The sequence below is a fragment of the Aedes albopictus genome, chromosome 3 (assembly GCF_035046485.1).
Source record: "Aedes albopictus strain Foshan chromosome 3, AalbF5, whole genome shotgun sequence".
Taxonomy (NCBI): Eukaryota; Metazoa; Arthropoda; class Insecta; order Diptera; family Culicidae; genus Aedes; species Aedes albopictus.
This window is the reverse complement of record NC_085138.1, coordinates 296395896-296421948: the sequence shown is the minus strand read 5'-3', so window position 1 is coordinate 296421948 and position 26053 is coordinate 296395896. Positions and strand designations below refer to the sequence as shown.

Sequence of the window (26053 nt, the reverse complement as noted above, 5' to 3'; positions counted from 1 at the left end):
CCCGAATCTGGATGCCCCCTTAGGATTAGAAATTCCTAGACCAAAACCAAGCTATGAACACAGCGACAAATGCTGTGAACTAAAAGGCGAACTGCCAAACAAAATACAATTCTAGGATGACTGATGGACCAAGAATAATTATGAAACCTCGTCATCCTGGCATTGGACTTCGTTATCTGTTTAGATAACTGGGCACAATTTATGTTATGTGTTGCATGTTTGTGTTTTGTGTATTTGTAATGTTCCATTTTGTTTTTCGTATCTAAGTTCCCAGATGTGGTGCCCGATACGGAAAATAAAATGTACATTTATAAGGTTCCAATGTTTTGTTACATTGGCGCGCCAATGTAACAAAACATTGGAACCTTATAAATGTACATTTTATTTTCCGTATCGGGCACCACATCTGGGAACTTAGATACGAAAAACAAAATGGAACATTACAAATACACAAAACACAAACATGCAACACATAACATAAATTGTGCCCAGTTATCTAAACAGATAACGAAGTCCAATGCCAGGATGACGAGGTTTCATAATTATTCTTGGTCCATCAGTCATCCTAGAATTGTATTTTGTTTGGCAGTTCGCCTTTTAGTTCACAGCATTTGTCGCTGTGTTCATAGCTTGGTTTTGGTCTAGGAATTTCTAATCCTAAGGGGGCATCCAGATTCGGGCAACAACACAAGACCGTCTACAATTTGATGTCCGTGTTAGGGGACGGCTTGTGCGTTTTGTACTGGATCGCTCCTGAAATTTTTGGAGCGCTACAAATGCACATTAAATTTCAGGGACAAATGTACAAACCTTAGTAAAACATACAAAATAAACAGACAAAATGTTCACAACAATTTACAAACGTAACACACTCCATGCAACAATCGAAGAATTTTTCATGAATTGGAGAATGCAATCCATGGAAAATTCTTAAAACTACTTTACAACGTATTAACTATATTACAAACGTAACACAACACCAGCAACAGCGGAAGAATTTTTCAAGAATCGAAATCGCGATTCTTGAAAAATTCTAAAAAACTCCTATTTACCATCCTTCCAAGTGGTCGGTTGATGGCAGCGATGATCATTTTATTTGGTGTCACCAGACTAACCATATTACGTAAGCCAAACGCTTACCAGATAACTCCGCGAGTTAAATTGCCACCAGGCTAACCTTAAACTAATTGCCACCAGGCTAACTTAAAACTGATTGCCACCAGGCTAACTTTAAACTAATTGCCACCAGGCTAACTTAAAACTAATTACGCCAGCGAATCCTAGCAAAGGGTATGATCTAACGCCATTAAACAACGGCCAAAGAACTGCCATCAACCAAGTACTTAGCCTTTCTCTATCTTTACTGTTGCGGACACTCATATTTGATCTACTCTAAGTTTACCTAAACTAAACCAGATAGATCAACAAAGAAACACTAAACTTTAAACTGAACGTGGGTTTTTTAGTTGGGCGCCAATGTAACAGAAAACATTGAAGCCTTATAAATGCGCAAGGCCCCACGTTGGGCGCCAATGTAACAAAACATTGGAACCTTATAAATGTACATTTTATTTTCCGTATCGGGCACCACATCTGGGAACTTAGATACGAAAAACAAAATGGAACATTACAAATACACAAAACACAAACATGCAACACATAACATAAATTGTGCCCAGTTATCTAAACAGATAACGAAGTCCAATGCCAGGATGACGAGGTTTCATAATTATTCTTGGTCCATCAGTCATCCTAGAATTGTATTTTGTTTGGCAGTTCGCCTTTTAGTTCACAGCATTTGTCGCTGTGTTCATAGCTTGGTTTTGGTCTAGGAATTTCTAATCCTAAGGGGGCATCCAGATTCGGGCAACAACACAAGACCGTCTACAATTTGATGTCCGTGTTAGGGGACGGCTTGTGCGTTTTGTACTGGATCGCTCCTGAAATTTTTGGAGCGCTACAAATGCACATTAAATTTCAGGGACAAATGTACAAACCTTAGTAAAACATACAAAATAAACAGACAAAATGTTCACAACAATTTACAAACGTAACAGAGTTTCTTCTGGGATTCCGAGAAGAGTCGTGCCAACAGTTCAGGGAATTCTTTTTGAGAATGCTAAAAAAAACTTTTGAAGATGGGAGAATTAACCGAATTTCTAAGGAATCCCTGACGGTTCCGCTCTAAAGCAATCTCAGTAGGAACTTCTGGAGGAATCCTGGAAGGAATGCTTCAGATTTGTCTGCTGTAATGATAATGTATATAAATTCTGCGAATTATATAGTAAACCTAGTGCTGTACAAATAAAAATTCCATCCAAAGTTCCCATTAGAACCTCAACAGATCTTCATCCAGAATTCCGCTTAAAGTATCTTTAACTCCCCATAAGCATTTTCCTCGAAAACTTTTATTGGTCTCCCATCCAACTATCCGTAGAAAAGTTGCCGAAATACCAAAGGCTCCAGCCATGAGAAGTGCTGGCGTGCAATGTAGCAGCACCACCTTCACACAGTGACACATGCTTTTCACATATGTACCTTATCAATTTCATCGAAATTGATCGTCGATCCGTGGAAGAGGCAATCGTGCCTTTTTAAACGTCGTTTTTTCGACGAAACTAGTGAAATAGTTGTAGGTGGTGAAAAATTTGAAGAGTGGAAGAACTGGTGAACCTTGAGACTCTAGCTAGAGTGACGTGCGATAAAGATACCACCGCGAGATGAAAAGGCGCACTGCAGCTGAGAATACAGGGCTTTCTATGGCCTCATTGACTAGCTCCAGTCCCGTAGCTTGTAGACGAAGACAAGATTCGCGATCAGCGGGAATGACACTTCCTTTGCTAACCGTAAGTATTCGCATTTATCCGTTGCTAACCGTCGTGCTGCTGCTCAGTTAGCAGCGGTTAGCGACGGTTAGGAACGCATAAATGCGATGCGAATTTTCCGGTTAGCAAAGGATACGTCATTCCCCTTGTTCGCGATACTGATTCACTGGTTACTCTTGCGAAACCTCGATGGCCAAGCCACCGTGGAAGGTCGCGTACAAGCTAGCTGTTTGCGGTTGAAGAGAACTTATAAGAGAACTCAACGTCAAGTAGTTGGACTGATAACTATTGGTCCAGGACCGAGTCTAGTGGAGAGGAATGCTGCATTGGGCGTCTATTAAAAAAGTGAATCGTTGCTCATCAAGTATCCAAGTATATGGAAGAAACGAAATATCTATCGAGGATATGTGGAAGGAAGAGGTTAAAATTTTCCTTCCCCTTCCAAAAGAAAGACACACATTTGCAATATGAGAACTGCCGAAAAATACCTTTTTGAATTCTATTGGTTGTCTATTGGATTCCTCGGAGAAGAAGTATCTTGCTGTTATGTACTACTTTGGGAGGCTAAAGTTGAAGAATGTATGCATTTCTCATCATAATGCGATGTCATATCCCAAGCACAGTTTTATTACTATCGTGTAAACGAGCTTAGGGGGAAATAATTGTCCATTCCAGTTCTGTTGATAATAGAAATTAAAATAGGTAATGGATTTCTGTTTCGTTTTTGTTTATTCTAGTTACCTGTCATAACAGCCGACTTTTAACAAGCATTCACAAGTATACACATGACATAATTCTCAACATTGAACCATAGAGCAATTAATTTGAGCTGTTCAACCATGACGATGAACAACTACACATATGGCACTGAAATAATTAGCACCCACTTCCAGTACCTCATGGACACGCCAGAGAGCTGGAAATCAACATCCCCATCCTATATATCTGCATGTACCGACTACGTAGTACGTAGATATATGTATGCCAGCGGGGTGTTATACCAGAACCATTCGCTCCCACCAGTTCCGAAGTGTAATGAAGGACATGGGAACTTTAATACGGTCTTTATCACGGTCTAATTGATTTGCTCCCTATGCCCATTCATCGGAGCAATATGAGCGGGGAGACAACACAGCACGGTTGTCGGTTTCATTTATAGAACAAGCCTATCTATTCCGAATCTCCGGTATTACGTACATGAACACCGGTATTTAGTCATAGAAACATTCAGTCCATCCGCAATCCAGGTCCGTCACAGTCAGTGACATTAAAATTTATGTTTATCGGATTGCATAATTTTTCCTGTCAATTTACAAAGCACTGACCTTCGGGAAAACTGATACCGCACCGGTCGGCCTCGCCATCCCGCAATCTGAACTGAACCATCATCGTACACATGTTCCGAAGGAAAGTCCATTGTCCGGCGGATTAGCTTGCTGGATGGCCCATCGGGAAGGAACGTTGTCCATGCCCATATTCCCATGCAGTTGGAGCTTCCGTATAAATATTCATATTTTACTCTATCAAAAGCATACCCTACTTTTTGTCATTTTTCCACTTGACTGCACGGGATGATGACACGGCAGATATGGGGGTTAGAAATGTTACAAAGTTGTATCAGCTGGGCGGTACCACAGGGCGGTTGGGAAAAGTTCTTTCTTATTCATAGTTTATGGTGCCAATCAGCAGTAGTTTGAGGACGATGGCTACTATTATACCAACTGTCATCAGAGAAATCGATTCACAACTTTCGATTCTGCTGATTGGTCAAGCTTCAAGCAAAACTTATGACGATGATGGCTGGTTGGCTTATGGTTGCATGATTTGCTGTATAACTTTAGAATGGTCTCGAATACCCCCGGCAACTGCCCGGATTAGCGCAACCATCTAGGAAGAATGGAATTCATTCAATCGATGATGTGCTGGGAAATGTGTCAGCTTGATTTTCTCTGAGATTCATGAATATAGGGATTGGTGTATTGGTTTTTTTTATGACGGAATGATATTTGAAGCTAAAGTAGGACATGACGATTGCTGGTATGTAGTAATAAATAACAGTCAAAATTGCACAGGGAACCAAAAGATAGGGCCTGGGTGTAGCTCGCGATCTTCAATGTGCACCTTTCAGAACTTTATATTGTCAGTGCCGGCGCCGGCCACGTCCTTATGGTCATCGGGTAGGGAAGAAATATTAGTGTAACATCCGTTGGTACTAGAGACTGTTTTTTATAGAATGAGGAAGTCTGTTGATTTGCAACACCTTAGAAAAACCTCATTCTGCCATTACCTGACCTTGCCTCCGCGGTTCGCCCGTTAGGGATTACTTCGTAACCCTCTACGGGGCGTACTTGTGCACTCTCACTGTCAAACGCCAGTTATCACACAAAGCAAAAATTTCTGAAAATTACACCCAACGTGAACAAATTTGACATAAAAATTCCATTCTTATTTTCTTGCCTTGGGAATATCCGAGGGGATTACCAAATCAATTGGAGAAGGAGTTACCGACAGAAGGTCTAAAAATACTATCGGAAAATTCTCAGAAGAATTTGCGAACAAATTTCTAATTTAATTATGAAGAAATTTGTATAGAAACTGGCATAGGAATTCTTAAAATAAAAATGACGAAGCAGTACCCAAAGAAATATTTAAATGATTTTTCTATGGGAATAACCGAATCAATTATTAAATAAATTGCAAAAAAAAAATCCAAATGCGAAAATTATCAAAGAAATTTTTAAACAACTTCCCTTATGAAACCCATGACTATCCAGGTTCCTCTATGCTGTTCTTTAATAAAATCTGTTAAAAACTGCAAGTAGCTGCACTTCTTTAAGACCAAGCCCACCCGTGGGCTTAATACTACACACGCAACAGCACGTAGTTAACGATTTTTAATTTCGTTATCAACCCATTTTCGCACCGGTCGTTCGTTTCCATGTGAGTAAAATAATGATCGGTCGCCTTTGCGCACCGGTGGTCTCTATTCCCTCCGTACCATCGGTTTTTTTGCACTTCTGTAAATCATCGCAATATTTTGTGTATTTCTATGGTGCTATTGCAAATCTTATTCAGTATAATAATTTGTGCTCATATTATGAAAGATGGGGTTTTAGATAAGACTGAAAACTGTTAGTAAAAATTGAATTCAAATAAATAATTCCCTTTGAGATTTGTACCAGTTTTGGTGCGTTTAAAGATATCATTTTCTCAATAATTTATGATTGTATTTAATCCCGGAATTCAAGTAATCTTTTTTAAAATAATATATTTGTTGCTTACTGTATGACTTGTAGGTTGAATTTTTATCTAAAATAATATCCATCTCTTCAATATTCATGTTGTCTTTCTTGCAAGAAATTTATCTGAATTTGAGATTATGAACATCTTTTTTAATAATTAGGTTTATTGAATAATTACATCCCTTGCATTTCCAACACATTTATAACGTAGTTGTCTCCTTTACAACTTCGCGTAGGTCAAGATTCTTGAATCCTGGTCATAGTAGAAGCTGTCTTCTAACAGTCTGCGATAAGTTTGCGCAACCTTTTTTCATTAACGTGTATTTTAACATCAGCTTATTCTATACTCAGTCACAACCTTTTAGTTACAAAGCATCACTCGCAAATCTTAATATATATTGCGATCTTTTGGATGCTGGTATATGAATATTTTTTTGGAAGCAGATTCTATGCGTTTGAAGTAGACTGCGTATTTGTCAAAGTACATAATGAGCCCACTCTCCTTTTTGGCACTTCATACAACAATTGTTGTATTTTAACATCCAACGCCTTTCTTTTTCCATAACGAGGAACGTACAATATGGCAGACCTGCACACCGCCTATTTTAATTGGTGAAACTTGGCAGCTCGACTACATTTTTTAAGATTTTTATCGGTATGATTTAGTTTTTACAAAAAGAAATAACTGTAGTGTTTCTATGATATCTGAGTTGAGTTAGGTACAGTCAATGCATTTTTGAAAAATCGTAACTACTCTTATCTAATCTCATACATACGCGGAATCACCCTGGAAAGCAACTTTTCTTGTCAATACTGATGCTTGCAGCATATCAGAGATATGACACATGCATCAAAGCGGCCTGGTCTACTGCGTTGTATTTACGCGCGAAGATGATTCTTCGAAATACTTGGAGTACAGAATATTTTATTGCCGTCGCAGTTGAAACCCGAAGTTTCCCCACGCCCGACAATCGAATTTTCTCAAAATCCATACGTGAAACGTAACGTCGGACGTAGTGCGCTGAACAGCGGTTCTGGCCCTCTATCCAACGCACTGTGCCCGACGTACGTCCGACACACGGTTTAGAAGAAAAATCGATTTTCGCGTGTCAAAAATTCCGATTTTCAACTGCACGAACAATATTTCGGCAAGGTACTTCTCGAATTTACAGGGGAGGAAGGATGCGTGGACGGTGAAGTTACCCATTTCGCACACTTTCTTCCTATTGTCTCGTTTATTTAATTTATATTTTAAAATTTATACATATTTAATAAACCACAAACTGACGACCACCATTTTCAAAAACAGCAATCAAACCAAAACTCTTTTGCCTTTTTGAAATATACACGACAAAACGAAACGCGAGGCACAGCTCTTTCAAAGCGGAGGATCTCAGCCCGGAAAGTGAAGAAAGAAAATCTTGTGATCACTTATTACCGTCAAATAGTTTCTTTTCGGATTAGAAAATACGCACATCTTCTCACCGGAATCTGCGTCGGATGACGATAATTTTGAAACTTGTCGGAACGAACTTCGCGAGTTATTTATTTGGACATTTTTCTAAATGTGCGAAACCAAGCTTTACTTGCTGCGTAGAAAACCCGGCTCAAACATGTACAGTCATTGCACAATTATGGATCACTCTGTCACAATTATTAGTCAGACAGTTCACCATGCAATTCAAATGGAATTGACCCATAATTGTGGGTGACCCATGATTGTGCTATGACTGTACGTGTTAAAACAGCAAAACTCACTGAATCACTATATATTTCTTCAAATATTAGTTTCGAAACGATCGGCCGAATCAAAAACTAAAGGTGCGATTATGAGCAATCGTAACTATTTTTAAGAGAAAATCAATATATTTTCGATATGCATGATCCTAAAATTGGCGAAGAAGCGAAAACTTTATTCATAACATACTTAAGCAAAGCAGACAATTTGTTGTGTTATTCGTGTAACGATCTATGATATTGATTGGTTGAAAATTTCAAATATTTGATGCAAACTAAAATAAATTCCTACCTATACAAAACAAGAAAATCATTCTCTAGAAACTATATACCTGGCAACAAATCCATACTCATGTTCTTTCGTCTCCTCTTTACGCTACCCAGAGAGCTAAACGCGAGAGAGCGCACGAGCCTATGGATAGAGACCGTACTTTGCGTGTCTCTATATTCTAAGCCATGCTACGAACCGTACGTAAACTTTTCGCTTTCGAGCCCTACTTAACGTTAAAACGCTTGATTGAGCCCATGAGTGGGCTTGGTCTAAGCAGTTAAAACGCTTAGTTCCAAATCAGCTCAAGCTAAAATATATTTCATATTAGAAAATTTCAACAAATCTGAACGTATCTACTCACAATTTGGTGGAGGCTTATAGAATTTACGTTAGGTTCAGTGTAGGCTCAATTCAGTCTTGGGAAGTAGTGGTTACTGAATTTACAAATCAATTTAGCAATCTTATACATATTTACGGAATAATCTGACCACTCGTTGTGGACAACTAATTTAAGTAAATTACTCTTTTTAATTTCTTTTCCGCATGAATCGATTGTGATGATTTATCTAGTTAGGGTCAACATTAGTTAATGAATTTTATAATTACATAGACAATAAACGGGCTTACACTTCACTATCGCTCGAAATTCACTTAGATAAGGGATAGTTTGATGGGTATATAATGTATAAATTCACGGTTTTCCGATATAATATCTTAATAATAATTATAATGCACATTCACTTCACCTGCTTTGAGGGCTCGCATTCATCTGAGGTTTCGTTATCGGTTTTGTTTTGGTCTTGCGATGCTATAGAAACTGCAGGTATCGCATTGTCACGTCGGTTGGTGTGAGTGGTCCTCGCAGGACCGAAGTATTAGACCTTCTGCGTTGCCAGTTAGCTTAGGACCAAAGTCCTTCAAATCTAAGAGAAAAACTTCATGTGTTTTCACCGTAAGTAATAGCATAACATAATTACACATCCAACTGTAATCTGCAATCCCCCTGGTATTTCATTAGTCATTCCAAGATAGTTTTGAGATATTCCAGATGAACCAAACTACTTCGGAGACAATAGCTTCAGGTCTATACTTGTGATAATAGCTTTTGCCAGTGCCACTACGTTAATGAGTGTTACATAATCCCCTGTACTTACCAATGTAGTTGGAGGAGAACAATAAGCGTTGTTATATATTTTTGGGATATTATGGGCTTCCTTACTGTTATAAAGCTTAGTTGATAAAAACAACAGCTAAGATATGAGGCGGGCACGGTAAAGGCTGGGTATGCTGCGCAATTCAGATCCCATTGTGATCCACTAGCCTCTGCCCAGCAACTCCTATCCCTACCTCCACGCGGTACCGGTCGGAAACTATGAGCAACCTTAGCGAAGATCGGGTAACCAACCCCGGTGGGAACTTTGGTCGTAGGCTGACAGGGAAGGGGGGGGTTTGCTTCGGTAAACCTGAGCGTCTGTTCTCCAGGAGGAGCGGCTCACAACAGCGTCTGATCCCCATGTTAGGGGCGGCTGATCTACGTCCGAGTGCCAGGAAAGGACTCTAAGCTCAACTGTGCACTATGGTCCTCCGGAAAGTAGGGGGTTGGTGTCAGGCCCTACGAGCCAGCCGTAAAAAACCATTGTAACGGAAAATCAGCAACAGAATAATACGAACCGAGACCAACGGCAACGAACCCAGCGAACAAAACGGACTTGCGATTGGAAACTCGGTACGTGGAACTGCCGATCTCTCAACTTCATTGGGAGCACCCGCATACTCGCCGATCTACTGAAGGACCGCGGGTTCGGCATCGTAGCGCTGCAGGAGGTGTGTTGGACAGGAACCATGGTGCGAACGTTTAGAGGTAATCATACCATCTACCAGAGCTGCGGCAACACACGTGAGCTGGGAACAGCTTTCATCGTGATGGGTGATATGCAGAGGCGCGTGATCGGTTGGTGGCCGATCGACGAAAGAATGTGCAGGTTGAGGATCAAAGGCCGATTCTTCAACTTCAGCATAATAAACGTGCACAGCCCACACTCCGGAAGTACTGATGATGACAAGGACGCATTTTACGCGCAGCTCGAACGCGAGTACGATCGCTGCCCAAGCCACGACGTCAAGATCATCATAGGTGATTTGAACGCTCAGGTAGGCCAGGAGGAGGAATTCAGACCGACGATTGGTAAGTTCAGCGCCCACCAGCAGACGAACGAAAACGGCCTACGACTCATTGATTTCGCCGCCTCCAAAAATATGGCCATACGTAGCACCTTTTTCCAACACAGCCTCCCTTATCGTTACACCTGGAGATCACCACAGCAGACGGAATCTCAAATCGACCACGTTCTGATTGACGGACGGCACTTCTCCGATATTATCGACGTCGGGACCTATCGTGGCGCCAACATCGACTCAGACCACTATCTGGTGATGGTCAAACTGCGCCCAAAACTCTCCGTCATCAACAATGTACGGTACCAGCGACCGCCACGGTAGAACCTAGAGCGACTGAAGCAACCGGATGTCGCCTCAGCATACGCTCAGAATCTCGAGGCCGCGTTGCCAGATGAGGGCGAGCTCGATGAGGCCCCTCTAGAGGACTGCTGGAGTACAGTGAAAGCAGCCATCAACGACGCAGCCGAGAGCACCATCGGGTACGTGGAACGGAATCGACGGAACGAATGGTTCGACGAAGAGTGCAGAACGGTTTTGGAGGAGAAGAATGCAGCCAGGGCGGTAATGCTGCAGCAATGGGCTCGACAGAACGTGGAACGTTATAAACAGAAGCGGAAACAGCAGACCCGCCTCTTTCGGGAGAAAAAGCGCCGCCTGGAAGAAGCGGAGTGTGAAGAAATGGAACTGCTGTGCCGTTCCCAAGAAACACGGAAGTTCTATCAGAAGCTCAACGCATCCCCCAACGGCTTCGTGCCGCGAGCCGAAATATGCAGGGATAAAGACGGAGGCCTCTTGACGGACGGACGTGAGGTGATCGAAAGGTGGAAGCAGCACTTCGATCAGCACCTGAACGGCGTGGAGAACGTAGGCACGGGATCCCACGGCAACGGAGGAAACGACGACGCCAGTGCAGCGGAGGACGAAAATGAACCAACTCCCACGCTGAGGGAAGTTAAGGATGCCATTCACCAGCTCAAAACCAACAAAGCAGCTGGAAAGGATGGTATCGTAGCTGAACTCATCAAGATGGGCCCAGAAAAGTTGGCCACCTGTCTGCATCGGCTGATAGTCAGGATCTGGGACATCGAACAGCTACCGGAGGAGTGGAAGGAAGAAGGAATCTGCCCCATTCACAAGAAAGGCGACCATTTGGAATGTGAGAACTTCAGGGCGATCACTATTTTGAATGCTGCCTACAAAGTGCTATCCCAGGTCATCTTCCGTCGTCTGTCACCTAAAACAAACGAGTTCGTGGGAAGTTATCAAGCCGGCTTCATCGACGGCCGGTCGACAACCAGACCAAATCCGAAAATGAAATTGCCGAACCAATTTCCAAAGAAAACGAAGAAGCTGCCGAAAAAATGCCTGTAAAATTCCCAATGAAATTGTTGAAGGAATTTCTACAGAAGTTTTTACAGAAATTGCCGAAGGAATTTCTCTGAGAATTGTCGAAGGAATTCCTGAAGGAGTTGATGAAAAATATTCTATTGGAGTTGTCGAAGAAATTCAAAAAAAAAATTTCATGAATTGGAAATTAAATTTCTGCAGGATCTTTCATAGAATACGCCTAAGCAATTTCGAAAGATACTTATTTCCAAAGGAATTTCCGAACCATTTTTCAAAGACAATGTTAGTTCCTCCGGTAAAGTTCTTTAAAAGAATTACTGAAGAAAGTATTGCAAAGGAATTTTCAAAGCCTTCTTTTTCTTCTTCTTCTTCTTCTTCTTCTTCATGGCTCCAAGTCCCCACAGGGACTTGGCCTGCCTCGCTTCAACTTAGTGTTCTTTGAGCACTTCCACAGTTATTGATTGAAGGGCTTTCTTTGCCTGCCATTGCATGAAATTGTATATTGTGAGGCAAGCACAATGATACATTTTGCCCAGGGAGTCGAGAAAATTTTCCTGACTGGAACGGGAATCGAACCTGCCGTCTCCGGATTGGCGATCCATAGCCTTAATCACTAGGCTAACTGGAGACCCATTTTCGAAGAATTTTTCAAAAAAAAATCCCGCTAGAAACCTCCGAAGTTTTTGTCAGAGAAATTTTTGGTCGAAATCAGTACAAAAACCATCACCGCAGGAATTCTCAAAAGAATTGCCGAAGGAATTGCTGATTAAATTCCAGAAAACAAAATTGCCAAAATAACTGAAAATAAAATTACAAAAAACCACAAAAGATTCTATACATTGCTGAAGATTCAAATAGAGTTGTCGAAAAAATTTAAATCCTCATTTCCGCATATAGAAAAATTCTTGGAATTGCCGAAAGACTTATCAGAAAAATTACTGAAGGAATTACAATATAATTTTGCAAACAAATTCCTACTAAAAAGAAGAAATTAAAGTATTTTTCTAAGAACTTGTAAAGAAAATGCTGATGAAGATTTTAAAGAAAGTTTCGAAGCAAGCTCTAAGGGAATTGCCGAAAACTTTGATTAGCGCCCCTATATCCATAGCTGTACAGGCATCCCGGGCAGAGGTCAATTACTGACGATCAAAATGTGATATCGGTTTGTTTGAGATAAGAGGTAGAAGTACTGAAAAAAATGGCAAAAAATTGTTCTTGAACCATCTAATAACTATCAAAATTTAATATTTGAAGATCAATCAAATAGCTCACTGCTATTGGTTAGATCTTACCAAGAGCTAAATGTGCTATAATGTTGATGTTCCAGGAGTAAAATTGAGTAATTATTTTCAGTACTTTTACCTCTTCTCTCAAACAAACAAATATCACTTTTTGATCTCCGTATCAAAATATGCTATTATTGAGCTTTTTTCTTCTGCTCGGGGTACTCCTTCTGCATTAAATTTTGAAATAATTGCCGATAAATTCTTCAAAGAAATTGCCGTTGGAAATACACTAAAGAAGAAATGCTCGAAATAATGGTGCGTAGAAAGATCAAAGACTCCCCTTCCCCTAAAAAGCTACGTCATTTATGGATACTCCCTTAGCAACGCGCTTTTACTGTTTCATTAAATGCACTACCGGTAAAGAATCTTCAATTGACTCGAAGTAGCACTCTGTACACATATCAAAAGTCGAAATTCCGTTCGAAAACCATAACAGCGTAAAAATAAACTTTTGGATTGTGTCAAAATCTTGTAAGCTCTCATGCTTCGATACGTTATACGGGAAGGGGTTAAAGCGATAATTCTGGCTAAATACGATTCCCATATTTTCAACTTGCGTCGGCTGATGGTCCCTTTCCTTCCCTCGTGCATCCATGAAACCGTCTCCCTCCGTCTCCCCGTACACAAAGCAGCATAAAAACGGGCCTCCGGCACCACAACCCCACCAGACACATCCCAAAAGATACCGACAGTCAAATAAAAAGCGGGTTCCTGCCCCGAAATTGTACTCACCGAAATCCGGACAGATACTGCAGCACATAGCCGGCCAGCAGCAGCATCAGCACCATGATCGACTGCAAGTGACCCAGCAGGGTGCAGAGGTCCACATCGACTGCGTTTGGCCGCAGTCCAATCAAGCCCAGGATGCAGACGTACGGCCGAAGGAACTGAACGCCCGGGTTCGAGTTGGTTGTTTGGGTGATTTTTTTTTTGTGTTCCGTTTGCATCGTCGTCGTCGTCGTCGTCGTCGTCGACGGTCGTCGGTCGATGTATTGTTTGTTGTAGGTTGGGGAATCGTTTCCAGAGGAAAATTTATGGGTTTTGGGTTGTTATTTTTCCCATGCGCGTTCATGCTGGTGGAAAGCATAGAGAGAAAAGAATTTTATTGCTTGAAAGTTTATTTTTTTAGGAATAATTTTTAAATAGTTACCAGTCGCAGTCGACGAGGAAAAACAGTTAATTCAGCCAGACGATGTTTTCACGCCCCATTTCAGGTCCAGACGGAAACCGAGGATGGCCATTTGGTGCAGGAAAAAGGAAGATGAGAATGATACGGAATATAATGGCTTAATAAAGTCATAAGCAGGAGATTAAAATATGATTTAACTTTTTCAAATTTCAGCTTTGGAGGAAATTATCATTATAATTAAACATAAATATAGTATGCCCATAGCTCTTTAAATACAGGAGAACATAATTTTCACACCGATGAAATTTTCGTGTGCAGTCAATATCTCAATTGGCTACTGTTTGACCACGTGTGAAGTTGGCTAGCAATTTTACTTTCCATTGTCCACTGTTGTAACTGTGTACTTAGTGGTGCTGTAAAATGTTATGAATTCACCGAAACCTCCGGCATGCATTGTTACTAAAATATATTCTTTATATGAATGAGATCTTTATTTAGCCTTATAGATAAGCATTAGATCACCAAGCTGGAGACTGTGGGTTCGATTCCTGTTCCGGTCAGAAGGGTTTTAGGAGTTTAATAGTCCAGTGGACGATTAGAACAAGGTAGAGATTAGATTAGACAATGTTTCATGGGTGTTTGGGTGCTGGTCCTTACCTTCCTTCTAGTGTGGACTGTATTTAGTGCTTGAATGCGATTCTTTGGGATTATTTATGCGGACGTGATCGTTGATCGGATTGGACGGTTAGCTGACCGATTTCGGGCATAATTGATTGGGATCCTCGAGATTTATCCACGCTCAACAATTACAATTAACACTTTATTCATAGTCCATAACACAAACACTTTATTTAACATACAAACTAAACATTTATTCTATCTAATAACTATATAATTGGTTCATGGTTGTAATTTTGGTTCACTTGACTACGTCTGAGTGTCTCGCTGACTTAATTCACACTGAGGCTTCAGTTCCCTTGGGTCTCTCATGGGCGATGCATTGCCCAGAAGTTCTTCGATGCAGTCCAACACTCGAACAATGGGATTTCATAAAATTTGGAAGAGTTTCAGCGTGTTTAAGGAGGTTTAAAAGGTTTTAGAATTGTGGTGAAGCTGATGCATCGTTGAATGACTACGACATAATAGCCTAAAATAGATATGTTTATCGAAAATTGTTCTGATCGACGATAGTAGACTGATCGGACAACATCTTTAAGGAAGCGTTCTCTCGTACAGGAATAACTATCACTTTGGACTGTTTCCACAGGGACGGGTAGTATTCAATTTCCTGGCAACGGTTGAACACTTTCACAAGGATTGAACGTGCTTTTCGGCATTTTTTTTTTTTTTTCAGAACACTTGGCTATTGAAAATGCTGTCAAAACCCAGGACTTTCATGTTCTTTGAGATTTTGGTCACAATGGTGAGTTCACCCAAAGTCAGTAGTGTGCGGTAGTTCGGCAGCAGCAAAGTTTCGCGCGCTCGCTTTGCTAGATTTCTGCGATTTTTTCCTCTTTCCTCTGCGGGGCTCCGACGACGGGACGCCAAGCAGTCAGTAGTGTGCGGTAGTTCGGCAGCAGCAAAGTTTCGCGCGCTCGCTTTGCTAGATTTCTGCGATTTTTTTTCCTCTTCCCTCTGCGGGGCTCCGACGACGGGACGCCAAGCAGTCAGTAGTGTGCGGTAGTTCGGCAGCAGCAAAGTTTCGCGCGCTCGCTTTGCTAGATTTCTGCGATTTTTTTCCTCTTCCCTCTGCGGGGCTCCGACGACGGGACGCCAAGCAGTCAGTAGTGTGCGGTAGTTCGGCAGCAGCAAAGTTTCGCGCGCTCGCTTTGCTAGATTTCTGCGATTTTTTCCTCTTTCCTCTGCGGGGCTCCGACGACGGGACGCCAAGCAGTCAGTAGTGTGCGGTAGTTCGGCAGCAGCAAAGTTTCGCGCGCTCGCTTTGCTAGATTTCTGCGATTTTTTTCCTCTTCCCTCTGCGGGGCTCCGACGACGGGACGCCAAGCAGTCAGTAGTGTGCGGTAGTTCGGCAGCAGCAAAGTTTCGCGCGCTCGCTTTGCTAGATTTCTGCGATTTTTTTCCTCTTCCCTCTGCGGGGCTCCGACGACGGGACGCCAAGCAGTCAGTAGTGTGCGGTAGTTCGGCAGCAGCAAAGTTTCGCGCGCTCGCTTTGCTAGATTTCTGCGATTTTTTTTTCCTCTTCCCTCTGCGGGGCTCCGACGACGGGACGCCAAGCAGTCAGTAGTGTGTGGTAGTTCGGCAGCAGCAAAGTTTCGCGCGCTCGCTTTGCTAGATTTCTGCGATTTTTTTTTCCTCTTCCCTCTGCGGGGCTCCGACGACGGGACGCCAAGCAGTCAGTAGTGTGCGGTAGTTCGGCAGCAGCAAAGTTTCGCGCGCTCGCTTTGCTAGATTTCTGCGATTTTTTTCCTCTTCCCTCTGCGGGGCTCCGACGACGGGACGCCAAGCAGTCAGTAGTGTGCGGTAGTTCGGCAGCAGCAAAGTTTCGCGCGCTCGCTTTGCTAGATTTTTGCGATTTTTTTTCCTCTTCTCTCTGCGGGGCTCCGACGACGGGACGAGTGTGCGCGCGCCGTGGTTCGAGTCGGTTCCGAATTTTTCGCTTCCCTTCGGCGCTAGTTTCCAATACACTTTTAGTTGATAATAAATATTTTCTTTCATTTTTTGCATTTACACAAAAGAGTGAAAAATGTTACTTCGGGTTCGCCGGTCGAGAAAAAATCCAGGCGCCGACAAGTGAGTCGCGTTCAGTGTATTTCTGTGTGGAATAGACTAAAGGTTTCTGCTCCCTAGTGGAGTGGAGACGCGCGATAGAATTTTCTTTTTGGCTAGTTCTTGCGTCGAAAAGTGGTCGGTTGTTAACGGCGGTTTGTGTATATTGATCCATTGTCAAATCATATCACCAACCATAGGTGACTCCCGGACTGACAATGTACCTTACCCTACTAACAAAAAATTCCTTCCTGAGACAAACGTGGAGATGCAGCGATTCGCGGTCTTTATAACAACGTTTGTCTTACTAACATTCCCTTCCATCCTCGATGACCGTAAGGACGTGGCCGGCGCCGTTATTGACCCTATTAAAGTTGAGAGCTCTCGACCTGTGTACATTGAGAATAGTAAGCTAGTCCCAAGCCCTATTCATTGGTTCCTTGTGCAATTTCGATTGCTCTGGTCAATCACGGAGTAGCAACTACGAATTGTGCGGTCATCTATGCTCATGCTCATGCTCACAATGGTGAGTTCACCCAATGTGATCTTTTGCTCAAAATTGTGTGAAAATTGTTCGGGGATTCGGCAAGCTGGAAAATTCTTTCAAATACCGAGGCCAGACAGTAAGAGACCAAGAAGTATTCGGAGAATAGTTAGCTTTTCTATGGCGCGGTCAGAAGGGCCTCTAGACCATTTTGCATTAGTGATGGGGCCGTCTATATACCACGTGGACAGCTTGGAGGGGGGAGGGGGTTAGTGAAAAGTCCACGCTTGTCCACGGAGAGGGGGTGGGGGTTCGTTAAATGTCCACGTGGACAACATTGACATACAAGTTAAGAAACAATAATCTACAAACGAAACCAATTATGTCGCATTGTTGATGAGATTCTATTCAACAGTTCTTTATACATTTTATTTTATTATACATTGTCGTTTAGTTGTAAGTTACTACTTCAAGGAAAAAAAATCATGCTAATTTGTTTTAAATTCAGAATTTCTAATTACTTAGTTTTCTTATAACACGCGACGCGACGCGACACAGACACAACACTTATTATTCTTACAAAACGTTTGTAAGAATAATAAGTGTTGTGTTTGTCTCGCGTCGCGTGTTATAAGTGTTGTCGAGGTTCTTACTTTACGTTAGCGCAAACCCAAGCAGTGAAGTTAGTTTTCTTCATCGAGGAATATTCTGGAGATTTAAAATGGAGTGTAGACCATGCAAATGTTGGTGTTTCAGTCAGAAAATTTCCATTGAAGTGCTGTATGTATTTCTCGAAGTTTCATATACAATTTTTGAACTACTTCAATGTTTCAAAATACACGTAGGGATTTGCAGGCTTCTTTCAAAAACTTTTAAATTTAAGATGTTTCTAATGGATATTGAAGTCTAAACCTCAGCAATACAATTTAGATGCTGTAAATCTTGTTTTTTTGTAAGAATCTAAGAAATATAATCTTATCTCAACAAAAATCTAAGATTTAAAATTACCTTATCTCAACAAAACAATCAGACAATCATAGATTGAACAAATATTCTAAAAAACGCCGTCTTCAACCAGAGGCTATACAGACTGAACATTGAACAATCACTAGCATTACTCGATAGACATCACACAAAACACACTTAGTGAAGAATTTTCCGTTTGACGAAAAAATTTTCACCAACTGGAGCGGGAATCGAACCCACACTCTCACAAACATTAAGCTGAATTAAAAACAATGTTGAAAACTTGTACTACTTGTTTGTATTCTGTGTAAAGCTATAGAATAATTGTATTTTATAAAGTTTTCAATTATATTTAAGACATTGCATTGTGTTTACTAAGAAAAAAAGCTTTTCAAAATCACTTTTTCCATTTATTTTAAAAACATGAAAAAAAAAATCTTTTTTTTATGTCCACGTGGACATTGGGGGAGGGGGGTAGGGGTCAATGAAAAGTCCACGCTTGTGCACGAGGAGGGGGGAGGGGGTTAAAAACCATGAATTTTCTGTCCACGTGGTATATGGACGGCCCCCTGGTTTCTGCTTGCCTTTCAGGAATTTTGCTAGATGCCAGAAGGGCTTTGAGTAGCTAGGCATATCATGAATGTCTTTTTGGAATTCCTTGTATCTACTACTGAGCTTTGAAACTTGGAGAGTAACAATCTTGTTCAATTTCTTATATAATATTTCCCTACATCGATGTTGGGTTCTCTGGAACTGACGTCGAACGAAATTACGGAGAGACATGATTCTATTAGTTTCGTAGTCAATCGTTACCAACTTTCATGTGTCTGGAGATGGTGGGATGAAACGCTACATCATGGGCTTATTCGCACGTTGGTGCTGTAGACAAAGACTGATTTCACTATCCAGCTCAAACACCACTGAATGGGAGGACAGTTCAGTCAGAGCTCGAGGGACAGTGGCGTTGTCCGCCATGTTGGACAGCATAATGTCGAGAATGGATTCCACATCGACTGGTGAGAAGAAGGTTGGTGATTCAGGGTTGAGAACGACACAGTGCCCGACTTGGAGTTCCTGTGCTATCATCGTGTCATACTTGTTGTTCCGGAAATTATCCCTGATTGACTGCAGGGCATTCAGATCCCCGACGACGATGAATTTCGGCCTCTACACGCAAAAAAATCCGTTCCGATATACGTGAACTCCTAATCACGGCAACGGGAACAAACGTGAACTATGCATAGCAACGATAACAACAATAAGAAATGTACACCCCGAACTAGATTTCACGTTTTCTAGAACGCCCATATTGACAGCTGGAACTAGTTCCAGTTCACGGTGTATATTTGCTTGTTCTCATATTTGCGTTTGTTTGTTCACGTTTATCAGAACGGTTTTCTGAGCGTGTAGCGGATCTCTGGATGTGGTTCTTCAAGCCACGAATGAACCACGTGGATTCCTGAACTGGGCCGGGCAGTACAACGTTCCAGATGATAGGGCAGTCGAGGGGTGCCAGCTCGACTACGATAGCTTCAATCGTTGATAAGTGGAAGTCCGGAAGAGCATCATATATTTCACGCCTCTATACAGCGGACGGCAACGCCTCCGCCGCTTTGATTGCTTATCCGATCGAGACGAGCAATAAATAATGGTGTGGTTCGGGAGACGGAGATTCTTGACGGGCTTGAGGTCAGGAATGTAACATCGATATCTTTAGTTTGCAGGAAGTCGATGACGTCCGTTTGTTGTTCTTCTTTTTTTGCAACCAACCGGGCGTTAATGACCTTGAGCGCGAACGTAGATGCGCATGACACATTGCATCATTTGCATGCCCGTTTTTAGCATCTCCGTGACCAGAGATATCCGCTGGTTGATGACCTGCGTCAAGACATCCGGTGGTTTTGGCGCTGCTTGTTGGGATCCTTGCTGAATATTTGACGGCAGAACGTTGTCCCAGAATTCAACTATGAGAAGGAGTCGAGGCTCAGGTCAATGTCGACTAACTGTTTCTTCGGGCGAAGGTTACGCTGGTTAATATATACAGTTCTCTTTGGGCAAGACCCAAAGGACGACGAATGCTCCGGGTTGCAGTTCACGCATTTGGGCAAAGCGACTACAGCCACGCAGGTGACGGATGGTTTCCGCCACAGTTTTTGAGTTCATGACCAAAGTTCATGCAGTTGGAGCATTATTGTGTGACACGGTACACAGACTTGTAGCGGTCCCACTCGACGGTGAGGAAAAACAAAGCACGAATGCAGTTCTTTTGCCAAGGTTGATGTACAACTGGTCGCGATAGGACTTCTGGTTGGCGTGGTGGTGGTTAATCTTGAAGATCTCGAACCTGAGGATTTCATACAACCATAAAAAACTCATCCAACAATTCTTTGCCACAACACTCGACTCTTGGCTGAAGTCCTCCATGCTCGGCCGCATCCCATATTTGCCCGATCATTCTGCACCTGGTTCGCCCATCTTGCACGCTGCGCTCCAGGTCTTCTCGTGTTCATCTGGATCTCTTGCGAACACCAGCTTCGCAGGGTTGTTGTCCAGCATTCACATTGCCCCACTAATCGTATCCTTCCAGCTTCTGCCACCATCCGGATTCTAGGTTCGTCGTAGTTCAGCAAGCTCGTAATTCATTCTTCGCCTCCACACTCCGTTCTCCTGCACACCGCCAAAGATGGTCTTAAGCACCCACCACACGATTGCTTGTATGTCCTCCTCGAACATTCCAGGTCGTATGCCCGTAGAGAACCACCGGTCTTATCAGTGTTTTGTACATGGTACATTTGATGCGAGGGTGAATCTTTTTCGACCGCAGCTTCATGTGGAGCCCATAATAGATCCGACTTCCACTAATGATGTGCCTTCGTATTTTGCGGCTAACGTTGCAGTCTGCCGTTAATAAGGACCCGAGGTAGATGTAGTCATCCACCATCTCGAAACTGCCCCTATCTATCGTAACACTGCTGCCTAGGCTTGTCCTGTCGTTCGTGGTTTCGCCTGCCAGCATATACTTAGTTTTTGACTCGTTCACCGTCAGTCCGACTTTTGTTATTTCACGTTTCAGGCGGGTGTACTGCACAGTTCTGCCATCGTCTGAAAAGTCTAGCGATAATGTTAATGGGTTCCGCAAAACAGAAAATTTGGCTGGATTTCGCGAAAATCGTGCCTCGGCTGTTGAGCCCGACACGTCGAATAACATCACCCGAGTAGAAGAGTATATCAACAGCATAATAAAATTTGTTATTTTGGCATAATATCTGTATAATGGAACCAGCAATTTTATTGTTATTAACAGTTCTTATTATCTTATTTACTTGTCTGTCATAAGCGGCAAAATAACAAAAATCATAACAAAAAAATATTCCTCGAAGACAAATTTAATAACTTGTTTTGTTAGATTCAATAACAACCTAATAACAATGAATCTTGCAGTGAATTTTAAAACTTATTATTGTCATTTTATAGTTCATCACATATTTGTGCATTTTTAATAATAGAATAATAACAAAACTTGGTATACAACAAAGTATATTTTTGAAATCTTATTGAGTGGATGAATTTCAATAACTTGATCATAACATAAGATATAAGATTGCCCAATAAAACATGTTATAAAAATAATACTTTGATAAGTCTATAATAACAAATCTATATATATAAAAATGAATTTCCGTCTGTCTGTCTGACCGCTATGCATTCGGAAACTACTGAACCGATCGGTGTGAAATTTTGTATGTGAACATTTGTGGGGCCGGGGAAGGTTCTTAGCTTGGTGCGGGACTTCTCCGGTCTCTGGAACGGGGGGCTCCCATACAGATGACTTTGCGGGGGACGTCCCTACGGAGCTGTGTGTCAAAAAACACAGTAGGCAGGCAGTACGACGTTTGCCGGGACAGCTAGTTATGATATAAAAACAGGCTTTGTGATTATGGTGTGATGGTTAAGATATTCTCCTCTGCTCGGGCTTCCATGGCGATGTAGAACAACATGCATTACAGTTCATTACCTTGTCTTGTCCCCGGCGAGGTTCAAACAAACTCGACAGATAGATCGAAACCCTTCACGCAGTTTCTCACGCCATCGTCGCTTTTATTGTTTTTATTACTTTGTTATTACGCGTTGCGAGAAAACATATCGCGCAAAGTTGGGCAAAAATGGTTGCGCGGTTGCATTTTATGGGATGATAACATAAGGCTGAACTATAGAATCGTAAAACACGACTGAAATCACAAAAGGCTGAAAACCATGGTCTTTCTGAATTCCCACGCACCAATCGCTTTGGCTATAAGGGTCACTAAATTACACAAAATGTGACTGATGTTATCTAATTCGATATGTTTTCCTTGTTTAAACAAGGCCTTTTTCCGAGTTATGCTGTTGTAGTGATTGTTGGTATATAGTTATATATATATATATATATATATATATATATATATATATATATATATATATATATATATATATATATATATATATATATATATATATATATATATATATATATATATATATATATATATATATATATATATATATATATATATATATATATATATATATATATATATATATATATATATATATATATATATATATATATATATATATATATATATATATAGAAAGTAGGCTATTTTTTGAGAAACATTGCCATAATCATGTGGATTATTAATAAAGCATACCATGGACTTGATATTATTTAGCTTGAGAACGGTTGTTTTTAAATTAACGGCGTCGAATTATCATTTGAGCCTATTGTGGTTTCAGCCTTTTGATATTTTAAGCTTTCCGAGTTTCGGCCTTTTGTTATTCAGCCTTTTGTTCTTTCAGCCTTTTGTGTTTCAGCCTTTTGTGTTTCAGCCTTTTGTGTTTCAGCCTTTTGTACAACCTTAGCAAATTTCCCCATTTGTTGTAGAAGACACAAACAAATGAGCGATTTTTTTTTTACATTTTTGTGCGATAGTCTACGGCGGAACGCGCAATGTAAAAATTTTCAACCATAAATTGGTTTATTTCTATTTAGCAAGATCAGTCTAAGTGTGTATGATCCGGATATAATCGAGGATTTTTTGTAACTAAAAATATTTTGACTTCACTGGATAATGAGTATATTTGTATCTGTCAGACTTCTCCGTTGGTTTAATGCTGGTTTCCAATTAAACGCTGACAGCATTGCGAATTCAAAGGAAAAGCATTTTTGACCTTGTTTATTGGGATGCTGAATAGTTAAAGGTTTTTTTTCTTTTGAATCGAGCATGCATATTATTTACCGCAATTTCAAAATGAAACATTGGTAGGTAAATGAAGCTCCCAATTGATAACTGTGGGGAAGTGCTCATAAAACACTGTGATGAGTAGTTATTATCAAGAGATACGATTGTCGATGTGACGTTGATGTTGTCAAGTTGAGCCCTAATAAAAAAAATGTGGTCGACTTCGCAATCGTCAAACTGGATGAATCTCATATCGTTTAAGGACACACTTGTTAGACTCCCAAAATGGCCACCACAATGGCGAACTTTGGCACCTACTCACGATTTGAAGCGCACAAACCTCTTCATTAACAAAACCAGCGCACCTGATCTTTTTTTAAGTTTTCTACACGTGAGCAAGAACAAAATGAAAAATGCTCCGTCGTTTGAAGCTTGCTTTTTGAGATTTGTGGGCCTGAAGTTCTGATGTACTGCAAAAACGGGATTCTGAGGCGTTTGCTCTTAAATAAATCGCCAAAAATATAATGAGAAGAGCATGGAAATTTTCAAAATGTTTGAGATTTGCCGTCCACCCAATTAGTTTGTGTAACAAATAGAAACTTAGCTACGAGAATATACATAATGCAATATTACTAGTGCACTTAGTGCCAGTTGAAAATGCGCGCTCGCATAAACTCGAAAAATCCCTCGTCCATGACCAAGCATCCATCAAAGCTTCTTAGCCTTATGACTTAGTTGAGCTTACTTTGGCGCATTTTTTCCCCTCTTTCTAAGCTCAACAAACTGAAAGTTTTACGACAGCTTTCGCAGATTCCACATAATGCTTCTTTTCAAGTAGAAAGCTATGCACGGCAGAAGAAAAAAAAAAATATTGAAAACTTCACAGAGTAGAACTCCACTTTGTTGCAGAATGTTTCAATGGGAAGCGCTTTGCACAGCATCGAGCAAAGCATAAAATGCTTCATGAGCTGCAAATGAACTTTTTCATCCCTTTGCACCCCATATAATAATAGTACGGTAGAATGCTCCTTCAGAAAGTTCCACAGTACTGATGCAGTCAGGCGCTGTCAGTAAACATGGCTCATGCGAGATAGATGAAAAAAAACGGTTTGACTCGTCGACATCGTGGCTGCTGTTGTCGACGAGTGTGCTTCACGACAGGGTTATGATTCAAATTTATATCTATCGTCTGCATGCAGCTCCAAGCTGCATACGACGTCGACTGCTTTTGGGCTTCTGTCTGGTAGGTAGGTCGGAGAACTAGCTTTAGAGCGTGTGAAAAAAAAGTCAAACAGCCGAGGCATGTTTAACCGTTTTCCAGCCAACTTTTCGTTTCCCATCATATTTAGATAAAAATTCCTGTGTGTACGTTATGTTGCAAACTATTTTTTCTCGGCTGATTGAATAGGGATACTTGAACGGGGTCTAAAAGTGTAGAGTAGTAAACTTTGGCGTGAGCAAAGCCACACTGCTGTATGAGCTTGATAATGTCTGATGTTCAGGAGTTAAAAAAATGCTATGGAAACGAGACCCAGTTGCGTCTGAAAGAAGCTTAGCATTTTACGCTGAATTGAATACAACATTCTTTAATTGGTTTATGTACTATTCCGGGCATCGCCTCCAGTAGCAGCAGTGAAGAAAATGCTTGATGGTGCTCTATCACTTCCATGTGATACTTACGCACAAGATTCTCTGGTTCCCAATAACTCCCTTCATTACCTTTCAGATATCTTTGAAACCTAATTCGAGAAATAATTTTGTACCATACAGATACCTACATTCTAAATTTCTTGTTAAAACCTCTAAATCCATCTTCTTCGGATAAGTCATACTTATCGGTTCTCTTACCTTTCCCTTGCAGTATCGCAGCACCATGGACGTAGGCTCTACCTCCGTTATTTCGTCAATCTGTAAGCAAACGGGAAACAAAGTTTAGAGAGTCTCGAGAGGTGCCAAAAAGTTTGTCATATCATCGTGACAGCTTAAATTCTTTCGAGTAAATTGAACATGACTGGTCGAAAGCGCCTGCCTCCTTTTCAAAACGTAGGGTTGGTATAGGTAGCACTGAGACCAGAGTTAATCAAAAACTAAACTGAGAACAATTCGAGATAAACGCTCGAACCGAGCTCCGAAACCCCAGTGCAGTGGTTAGTCGTCGGAAAGTTTCACTCTTCTCCGTTGCGGTACAAGTCCAGTGCAAGTCAGTTGAGTGACAAAATCAATTTATATTTAAATTTACCCCTATCGAATCGTACCAGCAGCAGGGAGTTTAAACTTTGCTTTATTGGTTTACGACGTTCAACTACCGGAGGATGTAGCTTTGAACAGAAGATCAGTCTTAGTCGTAGCAGTTTTTGGTGACTGTTCGATGGTGAAGAATTTTTCCTCAGTACTGCAGTTTGAGTAGGGAAGGTTCTATGGTGGCAGCATACCGAAGCATGACCTATTAGTGCCGCATATCGGTTCAGAAGACGTTAAGCGAAAGTTTCCGTCAAGTGTTTGGTGTTGAAGTTTTTGATAGTCAAGGGACCTGCCAAGAACATCTGTGAACAGTATTTGGACAGCTTAGCTAATGAGCTAAGCAACAAAGTCAAATTCTCTGAGAATGTATAATTGAAATATACATTCTAGTATTTTTT

General features: G+C 41.3%; 1 protein-coding gene across 4 annotated transcripts in view; it reads right to left on the bottom strand.

The window, feature by feature from the left end:
• The window catches only part of LOC109414804 (uncharacterized), a 240542-nt gene that overhangs the window by 151030 nt on the left and 63459 nt on the right, over window positions 1-26053 (bottom strand). For 3 of the 4 annotated variants that reach the window (XM_062842150.1, XM_062842147.1, XM_062842149.1), the window contains 2 exons: window positions 25263-25322; window positions 13619-13773 (listed from right to left, as the gene is read on the bottom strand). In XM_062842150.1, the coding sequence (XP_062698134.1) occupies window positions 13619-13773; window positions 25263-25289 (182 nt within the window). In that variant the 5' untranslated portion in view covers window positions 25290-25322. The remainder of the gene's footprint in view (window positions 1-13618; window positions 13774-25262; window positions 25323-26053) is intronic. The other variant, XM_062842148.1, reaches the window with a different exon arrangement.